At 41.6% G+C, this 13,068-nt stretch overlaps 1 protein-coding gene across 7 annotated transcripts in view; it reads left to right on the top strand.

Moving 5' to 3' along the window:
* SHANK1 (SH3 and multiple ankyrin repeat domains 1) overlaps positions 1–13,068 on the top strand; it is a 110,463-nt gene that overhangs the window by 67,754 nt on the left and 29,641 nt on the right. For all 7 annotated transcript variants that reach the window (XR_009623069.2, XR_009623070.2, XR_015733743.1 and 4 more), the window contains exons 15-16: positions 11,518–11,600; positions 12,169–12,293. Coding sequence is in view for 3 of the 7 variants with exons in the window: in XM_060693638.2 (XP_060549621.1) it covers positions 11,518–11,600; positions 12,169–12,293 (208 nt within the window). In the remaining 4 variants the exon portion in view is untranslated. The remainder of the gene's footprint in view (positions 1–11,517; positions 11,601–12,168; positions 12,294–13,068) is intronic.

Below are 13,068 nucleotides of genomic sequence, written 5' to 3' on the forward strand. Positions count from 1 at the left end.
CTGCTGGGTCCTTCTGTTCTGCTCTTGCTCCCTAGTGAACTCAGTTATTCCGAGCCTCTAAGTCTCTGATGCTCCAATTTGGCTGTGCTGCATTCCATCCTTTTGGCAAATGTCCTTGAGCTCTGCAAGTAGGAAGTATGTCCCAGACTCAGCTGGCTTTCAATCTGAAAGCAGGATCACTTCAGCCAGAGCTCTCAGTTGCGATGCTTCGGGGTCTGCACATCCTACGCAAGCATACCCATCCAGCTTTTCAACACAGGGCTTGCATGATTGCTGCCTGGGGGGTTACCTACCAGGGCCAAGTAATCCCAGAACTTTCCAAGGCAGCAACCTTTGCTCTCAGCCAAACAGTGAAGATGGAACGTACCAGGGGGCCAGCAGCCACTTGAGCCATTTGGGCAGCACCATGGGGCCAGAGGAGGCTGGGTGAGTGGGCAGGGTTTGAAGCCAGTGGGGAGGGGAAAATGCAAGAGTGGGGGAGGGAAGGGAAAGGACTACAATAAGTGCTTTGGAGAAGGGGCAAAGTAGCTGGAGACATTTCCCCCTTCAATAGTATCGACTAATTTTTCTTAAGTGTTCTTATTTTATCCTGTAATCAGTGTGAACAAAATTGGAAGGAGGGGTGGGGTCTTGCTTGTTAGGGGATATTACAGTAATCTGGAAATGAGAAGAGTGAAACTAAAAAATGTAATAAGGCAAATCAGGAAATCAGGAAAGTGTGAGAAAGGGGAAAAGATGAGAATGAGCATTTTTTGACAGCTTGTGCATCTTATATGATTAATTCTTCACTGTGCATTCTTCACAATGCAAGAGAGATTACTGAGCATTATGGGAGTATGATGAATGCAAATACAATGCATTTTTTGTTTTGTCCCATGTATCAATTCAGTTGCAAAATAGGATTGAAACACAGCTGTTGTTTCTCAACCTGTATACTATGTCAGATGCAGGTATCAATTCACTTTTATGAATTAAATTATTAGTCTGGCATATATTCTAACAGCTGAAGTTAACATATATAGCTGGCAACTCCTCCAGTTTTCACAGAACAGTAGCCCTGTAAAGCAGACTGAGAGATGGTGACTGACCCAGGGTCACCTAAGGAGCATCTGAGGTTGAGAGTAGACTTGAACCTTTGTCCCTTCCTACTCCGGCATTTTAACCAGTATAGACATTTGCTTTCATTTGTTCTCTTCCTGAAATGTTTCTAACTGGCTTTTTGTGAATCACACTTGCTGCTGTTTAGAGATAAGCTCTGGCTTTGTGAGGATAAATACTTACCTGAAATGCTGCAGAGGAAAAACATTTGGGATGGTGTGCATGTTTAGTTCTTAGTTCCTAGCAGAAAATTGTCCAGAGAAGGAAGTATTAAGCCAATGATGGCTCTATTATTAGGCGCAATAAGCCCTCTCTCTCAAGTTCTGTTTTTTCTTAATTGTTAGAGCTTTGTTACCTACATTTGTATGAAATGTGAAGTTTATGTGTAGCTTGAATGATAATTATCATTGTTAATGAATGTATCATAGCTCTTTTGGTGATTTCACTGTATCTATATATCTACGTGTCCCCATACAAGATTCTGTACACATTACTGTATGTACATGTTACATACATTTCATTGCTCATCCATAACAGCATGCAACATTCTTGCTTGCAGTATTGTAGAAATGATAATGTATATTTTCTCACAGATTTATAAAAATGTACATTATTCCACAGAAATTGCACAAGACCTCTGGGAAATATCTCTAATGCAGCTTTTTCCAAGCCAATGCATTTAGTTAGCTTCAGCTCTCAGAACCCAATTCCGGAGAAAGCTGTTTTAATTTATCAGATCTGCAGCTGCTTCTAAAACATCTGTATAAAGCATTTTAGAGAGATTTGTTTTCAAATGCTTGCACTTAGGACTAGGGTATCTGAATTATCTTTTCTATTCCGTTTCTCCAAGAATGCAGTATATTATGAAGGCATCTTTTCTCATTTTGTTCTGTAACCGCAAATCAAGAACTAGATTACTCTTTTGAAGCCTTACAAAAAAGTTTGTTTTAAGTCATCAGCTCACCAATCATTTAATGTTTTTCTCATTTCAGCTTATATATGCCTACCGGTAGGTTAGCATTCTATGACTTTGCCAAAAATGTCGTTCCTTTAAAAAAAAAACAAAAAAACCTTCTTGCATCAAGGTTTCCAGAAGAAAATCCATTCAAATGAGCAAAAATTCTTTTAGGAACCTGCCTGCTTATATGTATGAATAATGTACATAGACATATCTTTACAGGAGTAAGAATTACACATTTTAGGTATGTGGAATTGTGTCTGAAGATTGTTCTTTGAGAAGAGTAATGTAGGAAAAAATATATGATTAAGGAAAGTAAGGTTCCTGCTAATAGGAGTGGTTCATAAACCCCACCAACTTCATGGTAGTTTACTCCCAAATATATCTCCACAGAACTGTATCTCAGGATAACAATTTCATGTGCCTTTGTGCTTGAAGATAAATCTCATTTCACAAACCTGCTATCAACTTCTGAAATCAAACACGTAGAGCTAGCCTGTAGCACTATGTAGGCAATATAATTATAAACCATGTTGCTCAGAAATAAGGCCAGTGTCAGTCCTGACTTATGTACCATGTTTGCAGAAAAAAATCTACCACAGAATCTGTCAAGATATAAGAAGTGCAACAAGATTCAAGATCCCCAGATAATGCTAAGCTATTATCAGACCTTATTCTGAAAATAGTAAAGTGGAATAAGGTGGCCTTTATTGCATCCAGTCAAGATTTTTGATACTAACTCCCTTAGCTCTGAGAAAGGCTAGACTTTTATCACTCTGCCTCATTAACAAAATTTTATAAGGTGTCTGGATGACAGCACTTTCATTTATAACCCTCTTTGATTTTTCTCTTACCAGGAAAAAAAAACCATTAAGAAGGAAAAGATGAAATACATCCACAATGCCTTTCAGTCAGTAGTACAAGATGCTAGCTATCCATCTGGATGGATCTGCTGCCAGAATTGGCACAGTTGCTTCACAGGAAAGAGCCTTGACTGCTAGACTAGATTTAGGTCTCTCAACAGAAGTCAGACAACCACAGTTCCTCAGATGGCTGTACATAAAAAGAGCCTTTAAAACTAAAACTCTCTCTTGGTATGATGGAAGATCCCCAGAGTTGGAAGGATGGTTACTTTTCTCACAGAATTTAGGCAGGAGAACCTCAGAAGGGGGTTGCATTTGACCTTACTCAGATGCTTGGCAAGGTCAAGGTTGGGGAGTGCTTGGATGAAAGATTATATGAATGAAGGCTGGAAACAGGAGGTTATTGAGGGTGATCCAAAGGAGAATTTACCAGTAGATACAGTAAAAGACTCCTGAACTCTTCCTTTTCAGGGAGCAGCTTTGTGGGAGTCATATGATTGGTTGATCTTGGTTTTGTGCTGAATTAAGACTGAAAAGGGTAGATTAGCATTCTGGTTTTGCAACTGCACAATAGATGCTTCTGAGAAATTCACAGCAGGCCAGGTAGTTGCAACCATAGCTGAAGCAGTTTTCCCCAGCCAGATGTGTTGAACCTCGGCAGCTTTTGCCATCACTGATTGAACAAAATAGGGAGAGTATAGTTCATCATGTTTAGGACCCAGGATAGGTAATTTTATTGCACAAGAGAGGCAGATACAGAAAATATATCTTATCAATTCTGTGTCACCGGAATTACTTCATTTGTCTGTCTTATTCCATCTTTGTAATGAAACGACTAGGAAACAAAACTTATTTTGTTGTTGGAACATCTACCTAGCTTAGCCTATACCTGAATGTAGGAGAGGAGTCTGCATTTGTGTATCTTTTTCTAACCTATGGCAAAGGTGAATGACTTATGGTGGAAATCAATTCTTGCCTGCAAGTTACACAGTACTATGGAACAAGAGTTGGGGGCTGTGCACACGCGACTCTTCCGAACGAAGCGCTCTGCTCGTGCTCCGAGGAACTCACACCCCCTTCTCACAGCTGAGTTGAGCTGGTTGGCCCAACCATCTGGCTGGCCTGCCCGCCCGCTTCCTGCAGTGCCGTGGCGTCGCCGGGTGCTCTTGTGCGCAAGGGGTTAAGCAAGCGTGCCGGCTAGTCGGCGTGCGCTCTCCCGCTTGCTCCGGCGGCGGCGTTGGACAAGGTTTCTGCTGCCAATGAACAAGGCCGGCCGGTTGGCCTGTCTGTCCCCCTACTCTTCTCCATCGTAGTCGTCGCCTCGTCCTCCTCTTTCCCGCGGTGCCATGATGTGAGTATGGTGCAGCCCTCCCGCCGCCGCTGCTACTGCTGCTACTGCCGCTGTTGCGCCCCCCGCCCGCCTCTCCATTCCACCGCGCGCCCCTAGAATGTGGCTGGGCCCCACGGCGGCGGCAGCGGCGGCTGGGAGCCTGGGATCGCGGCGGCAGCAGAGCCATGGCCCGCTACGACGGCGGCGGGAACCAGCAGCAACAGCCGGCCCTCTCGTCAAGCTGGCCGGCCTTGGGGCCCCGGCGCCGGAGCGTCTGGTACATCTACAGGTACGGTAGAAGGACACGGAGGAGCACGCCGATCGGCAAGCATCCGGCCGTGGGGCCCGGGCTCGCGCGGCGGCGGCGAATGCTTGCTCTCCCCTTCCCTTCCCAAGCCGATTGTCATTCACGCTTCACGGGCCCCTCGCCTGCGCCCCATTCATCCCTTCGCCTCGCGCCCGCCCTCCGCAGCCCATTCACGCCCGCGCGCCCGCCATTCATGCAGCCATTCAGTCAACCATCCAGCGCAGCTGCCGGCTCGCCTCCCAGCTCGCGCCCTCCACGCAGAGCACTCCCCCCTCCCCCAGCCTACTCTATGCATCCGGCCATTCAACCTGCGCGTGCCCGCCCGGATGGATGGATGGATGGCGAGTGGGATCCGCGGGGTGGGGGTGCAGGAGAGATGCTGGCGGTGTGTGATGGGTTGAAGGTGCCTGCCAGAGATGTTAGGTATGTGAGCGCGCGTTCCCTACTGTGGTGGTGGGGGGGGGGGGGGTTGGGGGTATTAATATGCCTCTTCTGGAAAGGAGTCCGTGTGTTCTGGGTGTGCGTCAGTAAGGATGCTTGCATGTACAGATGCAGCTCTGCATATGGATCAGGATTGTTGGGTGTTTTCAGTGGCTTAGAATTTTTGCCTCTGTAGAGGATGCTTAAAAATGTATGGGAATGGCTGGCATGGTGTCTGTGTGGAGGTGTGCTTTTTGCATGAAGACTTAGGAAGCGGAAAGCAATCTAATAATCGATTCTGGGTGTTTGCCGTGGTGTGGCCATGCATCCATATATGCCTGTGAAGGCTTTGTGTATGTGTATGAACATCTGTGGGTGTGTATCTGCAACTGGTCATGCATGGGTGCCATTCGCTGTATGCAGGTTTGCTGTTGATTAATGCTGTTGTCTAAACTATTTAACATTCTGAGACTATTGTGGACAAGAAATGAAAATATTATGCATGTATCTATCTGATATTCATGCATTACATCTCTCTGCATACTCTCTGTATTATAGCTTGTTTTAACCTTTGTAGTGGGACATAAAAGCTTGAACAGCAAGTCTGTAAAGCATGATTTGCTCAATGCTATACATGCACTGAAATATGTTTTTATGTGCATATGTGTGCATAAAGGCAGCACATTTCCATAAAGTTTCAACATCATCCGGCAAGATATCATATTTCTGTGTGCTTATATACAGTTTTATGTCTATGTTCTCATCTATATCTGTAAGCACCTGAAGATGTGCTTTTAGTGATAGTGGAAAAATTGAAATACACATATCTTAAGTGTGTGTGTGTGTGTGTGTGTATATATACACATACATACATACATACACACACACACAATTGGATAATATCTTTTTGATGCTTTGTTGTATTCACTCAGATGTCATGTGCTGATTCTTGCATGTATATTTTAAATGTGATTTTTCCCTAACCCCCACATAACTTAATATGCAACTTTATGCAGGCCTGCATTGACATTTGAATATGACACAATCCATACAGTCTCAGATTTATAGTATATCAATGTTACTCTTAACATTAGTCTTAACATAAACCAACCTCTTCACATTTTTCATCTAATGATGGAAGATAGCACTTTCCCATTTTAATTAGAAGGTCGAGATTCCAGATCCTTTTATATTTAGACTGCATTGTTGAAGACTGCAGCGGCAGGAAGCTCATCTGGTTGTATCCTAGATTGGACCCTTAAGAATGGAGAGTTTCTAAGGCCTTGTTCAGCAAGGATTCACTGCATATGATTCTATCAGAAATGGAAAGTTAGTCTATCAGTTGCAGTTTGCTACGCTACATCAGGATACTGAAGTGATATGTCTAAATATATGTGGCCTAGAGAACTTTTTAATGAAAACTCACCAACCTATTTGCAAAAAGTACTCTAGTTCCATGATATACCTTCAAAACTGTGATTCTCTAGAGGTTGCCGAGCTTGAAGAAGTTGCTGAGCTTTAGATCTTAGCAACTGTGAGCCATCAGCCTGCAGGGAGAGTACAGTGAATTATGGTTTAGAGACATCAGAAAGTCCTAAAATTCCCCATTGCAAAATTCATTATTGTGCAAAAGGAAAAAACTTGCCTTGGTACTCATGTTCTATGCATATCACCAGAACTTCATAGTCACTTGCTTTTTCCTCCTGTTTTTATAGAAGCCAAAGTATTGATCTTCACTGTAAGAAAGATCCAAAGGATTTCCCATAAAGATCTCATGATAACCCATAAAGAAGTAGAGACTGGAGTTCTTGTTTGTTTCTTTTTAAATTCTGGAAATACTTGGGGAATGTTAAGCATTAGTCAATATTGGATGAGGCTGGATTTGTGTAAGGCTTTAAGTCATCTGACGGATCACATGCTTATTCACTTTTGAACATAGTGAGCTATGCTGTTATGTATGTTGGTGTACGTATTAGTTTTCCTCAACCTGGTACCATTGAAAACTCGGGGAACTATAATCTAATATTTCTGGAGATGCCAGATTGGGAGGGTTAGGGTTGCGTACATTCACTACAACTAATCATGCTCTCTGTCCAGGAAATTTCATTTCTTTGCAACAGTTGCTGCCTATGTGAGACAGTGTTAGGCCCTTTATAGAAATATCTCTGTAAGTGAAATATATCTGAGAAGGAGGACATATGTGCATATCTGCATAAATTAGGAAGTCTGCATCCTTCCATTTCTTATTCACTTCATATACTAGCTTTTTGAATCTGTTTGTCCCAATACTATGTTTTGATGCAGATTCAAGACAATATTCTATAAAATGACTGTAAACTTGTGATCTACCAAAGCAAATACAGTATGGCGGGTATGGGTTTTTTACCCATAATGTTGAGAAATTCAACATTGACCCTTACTCCCCTTTATAAACCAGAATAATCAGTCCTTCAGTGTAGGATCTTAAGGAGTTATTGACCAACCCAAATCTTAATACCAACATTTAAGTTTAATACAACTTACTGTATAAGTAATAGGTATTAAAGCGATTAGTAAAATTCCTTATTGATACACGCAATCAAAGTCCATCAGTAGAGCAAAAGAAGCCTTCCATAAGAGTAATTTTTTAAAATTACTCTTATGGAGGTTTGGTTATTTAAATCTTCTGGTGTTGATCATCTTACCTCTCCTGAGATTTAATTCAGTTGCTACTTAGTCTTTTCTAATTTTCCTCACATTTATTTAATTCACAGAGATCACCATGTTTCTTTAACTACTACTTGGCAGCTTGAAGTTCCTCCTTTTTACTTTTCCAGTTAATCTTATTTATCCACAATTTGTTTTTTAGATTTCTGACATCTTTGCCTTGCCTGTTCTGTACAATTTCTTATCTTCCATGCTTGTATTACATTTAATTTGTTTTAGAAATAATGCATATAGGTATCCTCAAGTTATGACCACAATTGAGCCCAAAATTTCTGTGAAACATTTGTTAAGTGAATTTTGCCCTCTTTTACAACCTTTCTTGCCACAGTTTTTAAATGAATCACTGTTAACTTTTTAAGTCGTTAAGTGAATCTGGCTTCCCCATTGACTTTGTTAGTCAGAAGGTAGCAAAAGGCGAACATATGGCTGTGGGATACTGCAACCATCATAAATATGATTCATTTGCCAGGTGTCTGGATTTTGATCACGTGACCTTGGGGATGCTGCAATGGTCATAAGTGGAAAATGGTCACAAGTCACTTTTTTCAGTGTTGTTGTAAATTTGAATGGTCACTAAATGAACTGTTGTAAGCCGACGACTACCTGTAAACAGTCAATTCATTTAGATTATTATATTAATAACAGTTGATGAATATCTAATTAAAAGAATTTAATAATTTGAAAAAATGATGCATTAATAATATAAATAAACATGAGCAGAAATAAATATAGCATGGTAATTCACAAACCTACCAGCTAATATGGCCTGCAAAATTCTTGATGTTATTCTTTTGGATAACATCAGTCAGGCCAAAAAAGAAAAAGAAAAAAAGAAGGAAGAAAGAAGAAGCAGCAAAAATAATGAGTTATTTTATATGGATTATAGATTTTGTATGGCTCAGTGGGTAACATGCTGATATAACGCACGGGTTATCAGCTATAGTTTTTATAAGAAAAACAGTATATATGTAAAATGACTAGTAGCTGGAGTTCACATTAGCAAAGGGAAACTTTATGGACTAGAAAGGAAATCTGATGCCTTGAAAAATTTAGCAGTGCTGATTATTGCCATTCCAATTGTAGAATTGGCACTTAAGCAACTTGTGCCCCTTGTCTGGATTCCTGTCAGTCTGTTCTGTGCTGAGAACTATTTTTCTCTTGTTTGAGAGAATACCAGCTTTGACCACACAATGAGACAACCAAATACCATGCTTTTGTTCTGTGCTGTGGAGCTCACCTGTGACTTCAAGCTTTTTTTGCTGTACTTCATGCTTTCTCATGTAGTGATGCACATTGTATTTGAAGGTTTGGAGCCCTGTAAAAGAGTAGGGGATTTGCAATGTTTGTAAAAGCTATATCTGCAACCAGAGCAAGTGGCTGCTTGAACTGATTGCATTGCTTTTGCAGAATTGAGAATAGGAGATGTAAAGGGAAGTGCAATACCATGAATATACACTGTTATATTTTAAGTTTTACAATTGTTTCTTGGAGCAGCAGTCTAGATTTCCTGTATACAGCAACATCACATTATAAATGCATTATTGCAATTTTTATATTAGCCATCTTACTTACTTTAGTGGTAAAGTCTCAGTGCGATATATATAATATACAGTGGGGCAAAAAAGTATTTAGTCAGCCACCAATTGTGCAAGTTCTCCCACTTAAAAAGATGAGAGAGGCCTGTAATTGTCATCATAGGTAGACCTCAACTATGAGAGACAAAATGAGAAAACAAATCCAGACAATCACATTGTCTGATTTGGAAAGAATTTATTTGCAAATTATATGGAAAATAAGTATTTGGTCAATATCAAAAGTTCATCTCAATACTTTATTATATATCCTTTGTTGGCAATGACAGAGGTCAAACTTTTTCTGTAAGTCTTCACAAGGTTGGCACACACGGTTGCTGGTATGTTGGCCCATTCCTCCATGCAGATCTCCTCTAGAGCAGTGATGTTTTGGGGCTGTCGCTGGGCAACACGGACTTTCAACTCTCTCCAAAGGTTTTCTATGGGGTTGAGATCTGGAGACTGGCTAGGCCACTCCAGGACCTTGAAATGCTTCTTACGAAGCCACTCCTTCGTTGCCCGGGCGGTGTGTTTGGGATCATTGTCATGCTGAAAGACCCAGTCACGTTTCATCTTCAATGCCTTTGCTGATGGAAGGAGGTTTGCACTCAAAATCTCACGATACATGGCCCCATTCATTTTTTCCTGTACACGGATCAGTTATCCTGGTCCCTTTGCAGAGAAACAGCCCCAAAGCATGATGTTGCCACCCCCATGCTTCACAGTAAGTATGGTGTTCTTTGGATGCAACTCAGCATTCTCTCTCCTCCAAACACGACGAGTTGTGTTTCTACCCAACAGTTCTACTTTGTTTTCATCTGACCATATGACGTTCTCCCAATCCTCTTCTGGATCATCCAAATGCTCTCTAGCAAACTTCAGACGGGCCCAGACATGTACTGGCTTAAGCAGGGGGACACGTCTGGCACTGCAGGATCTGAGTCCCTGGCGGTGTAGTGTGTTACTGATGGTAGCCTTTGTTATGTTGGTCCCAGCTCTCTGCAGGTCATTCACTAGGTCCCCCCGTGTGGTTCTGGGATTTTTGCTCACCATTCTTGTGATCATTTTGACCCCACGGGGTGAGATCTTGCGTGGAGCCCCAGATCGAGGGAGATTATCAGTGGTCTTGTATGTCTTCCATTTTCTAATTATTGCTCCCACAGTTGATTTCTTCACACCAAGCTGCTTGCCTATTGCAGATTCAGTCTTCCCAGCCTGGTGCAGGTCTACAATTTTGTTTCTGGTGTCCTTCGACAGCTCTTTGGTCTTCACCATAGTGGAGTTTGGAGTGTGACTGTTTGAGGTTGTGGACAGGTGTCTTTTATACTGATAACAAGTTCAAACAGGTGCCATTAATACTGGTAATGAGTGGAGGACAGAGGAGCCTCTTAAAGAAGAAGTTACAGGTCTGTGAGAGCCAGAAATCTTGCTTGTTTGTAGGTGACCAAATACTTATTTTCCACCATAATTTGCAAATAAATTCTTTCCAAATCAGACAACGTGATTGTCTGGATTTGTTTTCTCATTTTGTCTCTCACAGTTGAGGTCTACCTATGATGATAATTATAGGCCTCTTTCATCTTTTTAAGTGGGAGAACTTGCACAATTGGTGGCTGACTAAATACTTTTTTGCCCCACTGTAGTTGCAGTAAGAGATTGTGATTATTTGTTATATATATATTGCTAAAGCTGTATGTTATACAGCTGTATGTCTTGCACAGTATTTCTCAAGTGGCAGTAACAGAGACGCTCCTGTATGATGATAGCTGTTTTTGCAGTGAGGGTATAATGTTTGCATCTTGTTTTATGGAGACTCTTTGAGACTTCCAGTGTTTCATCCCTATGTAGTGAGCGAGTAGAGTATTTGCATTTGCAGTGTGGGGCTTAATGCAGCCAAAATTCTGTGCAGTGTCTTTGGAATTCTGGCCAAAGCAATGCTGTCTTCATTGGCTCTGGCCCACAGATGCTATTGTTACAGAGAGCAGATGCCTGCTATGTTTGCACTGTCAGGGCTTGGTATAGGGAAGAGGAAGAAGAGAGAATTAGAGCCTGCAAGTTGTGCAGACCTGGTACACTACAAATTACCTGCACAAATGATGCTATCTATGTTGGCAACATGTGAGTAATGTCAACAGGGCATCTTTCGGAAACTTGACAAGTAACACAGGACCCATATATTGTATTCTTCTGATTCTTTATGCAGTGGGCAATTGAGAATTCCCTATATGAATCCTAACCTGTTGTATCATCTTTTTCTTTCACAGTGATTACATCATTAAAGAGAAGACAGTGCTGCTTCAGAAGAAGGACAACGAAGGATTTGGCTTTGTGCTAAGAGGGGCTAAGGGTGAGAGGGGAACTTAAGGTCATCCTTGGAAACTAGGGTTATCCCTAGCTATTTTGACTAATTATGCAGAGGGACATGTTTCCACAGTGATTCCCTACCAACCTAAAAGCTTAACAGCAATTTTGTATGTCTCTAGGAAGAGCCAATAAAGAATAAATTGTTCCCATTGGAACCATGTCCTTTTTCCCTAGATATTGTGGAGCTATCAGCAGATGCATCAGGATCAACAGAAATGGGTGCAAAATGTGACTGTATGAAATTTGGTTTTCTAACAAAGGTGTCCAAATTGGTGGTTGGCTAGAACCTTTCCTTTTCTCCCAGATAACATGTGCAGTTCAATGTTGGATGCTCAAAATGAGGGGACAAAGGATTCGTGCCTGTGCTCTGAGGCAGTAGAAACAGATTTGTATGCTTGACACATATTTGATTCCATTTCCTAGAAGGTTGGTATGACAGAATTCCAAAGCCAGGTTCCAAACCTATGCACTTTCTATTGGCTGTAAATTTTTCCCAACTTCCCAAGGACTCATTTCCAGATGCATCCTTTCACACCTCTCTCTCTTTACAGCGCAGACCCCAATTGAGGAGTTCACTCCCACACCTGCTTTTCCTGCTCTACAATATCTGGAATCAGTGGATGAAGGAGGTGTGGCTTGGCGAGCTGGTCTCCGCATGGGTGATTTTCTCATTGAGGTAATGGCTTGGCACAATGCTGATATTCCTCTTTGGAGTTCTTAGTACAAAATGTTAGCATTATAAGAAAATGAACTATGGATTTTCAGTAAGGTAATGTCAGAATGTGGTTGCTAGCCGATATAAAGTGTCATACAGTTTTATGCTGTATATATGTTGGGATGGACATGAATTTTAAAAAACGCAGAAAGGTTTCCTCTGGTTAAGCTCATAAAGCATTTGGAATTGTCCCAGAATTTGGAAGAGACAACAAAATGTGGATCTCACAACAAAAGATAATTCCCCAAACAACAGATGGTTCTCATATGAAATGGATGAGGCAGTAGCACACTGGGAGAAAAGTGCCAGGATATTTGAGAAAATATGAGATTGGCTAAGCTTTGAGGGATTGGTCAAGTACGGTTGAAAGGTATGATAAAACGATACTTGAAGGTGTGGGAAATGTAATGATTTGGAGCATCACAAGGAAGGAGGTACCTCTTAGGTATGCCTCCTTTCAGTACTCAAGAAAGAAAACCCCCGACTCCATTTTCATAGAGACTTTTCATAGGTACTTTTACTGAGTATGAACTGAATGCAACCAAAGAAAAGAAAGTCTGAGACAATAGGCGCGAAAATCACATATAGAAAGCATCCTTAAAACTCTCCCCCCAATAGTCCAGTCAGGATTATCCAGTCCACATCCCCCCAAGGAATCATGTGGGATGCAGCTTCCGATGGCTCCATCCTTCTGGTATGCCAGGACGGTTGATCTTGATTGGTTATCAGCACGCCT

This window comes from Pantherophis guttatus, chromosome 4, assembly GCF_059756535.1.
Source record: "Pantherophis guttatus breed Tessera chromosome 4, ASM5975653v1, whole genome shotgun sequence".
Taxonomy (NCBI): Eukaryota; Metazoa; Chordata; class Lepidosauria; order Squamata; family Colubridae; genus Pantherophis; species Pantherophis guttatus.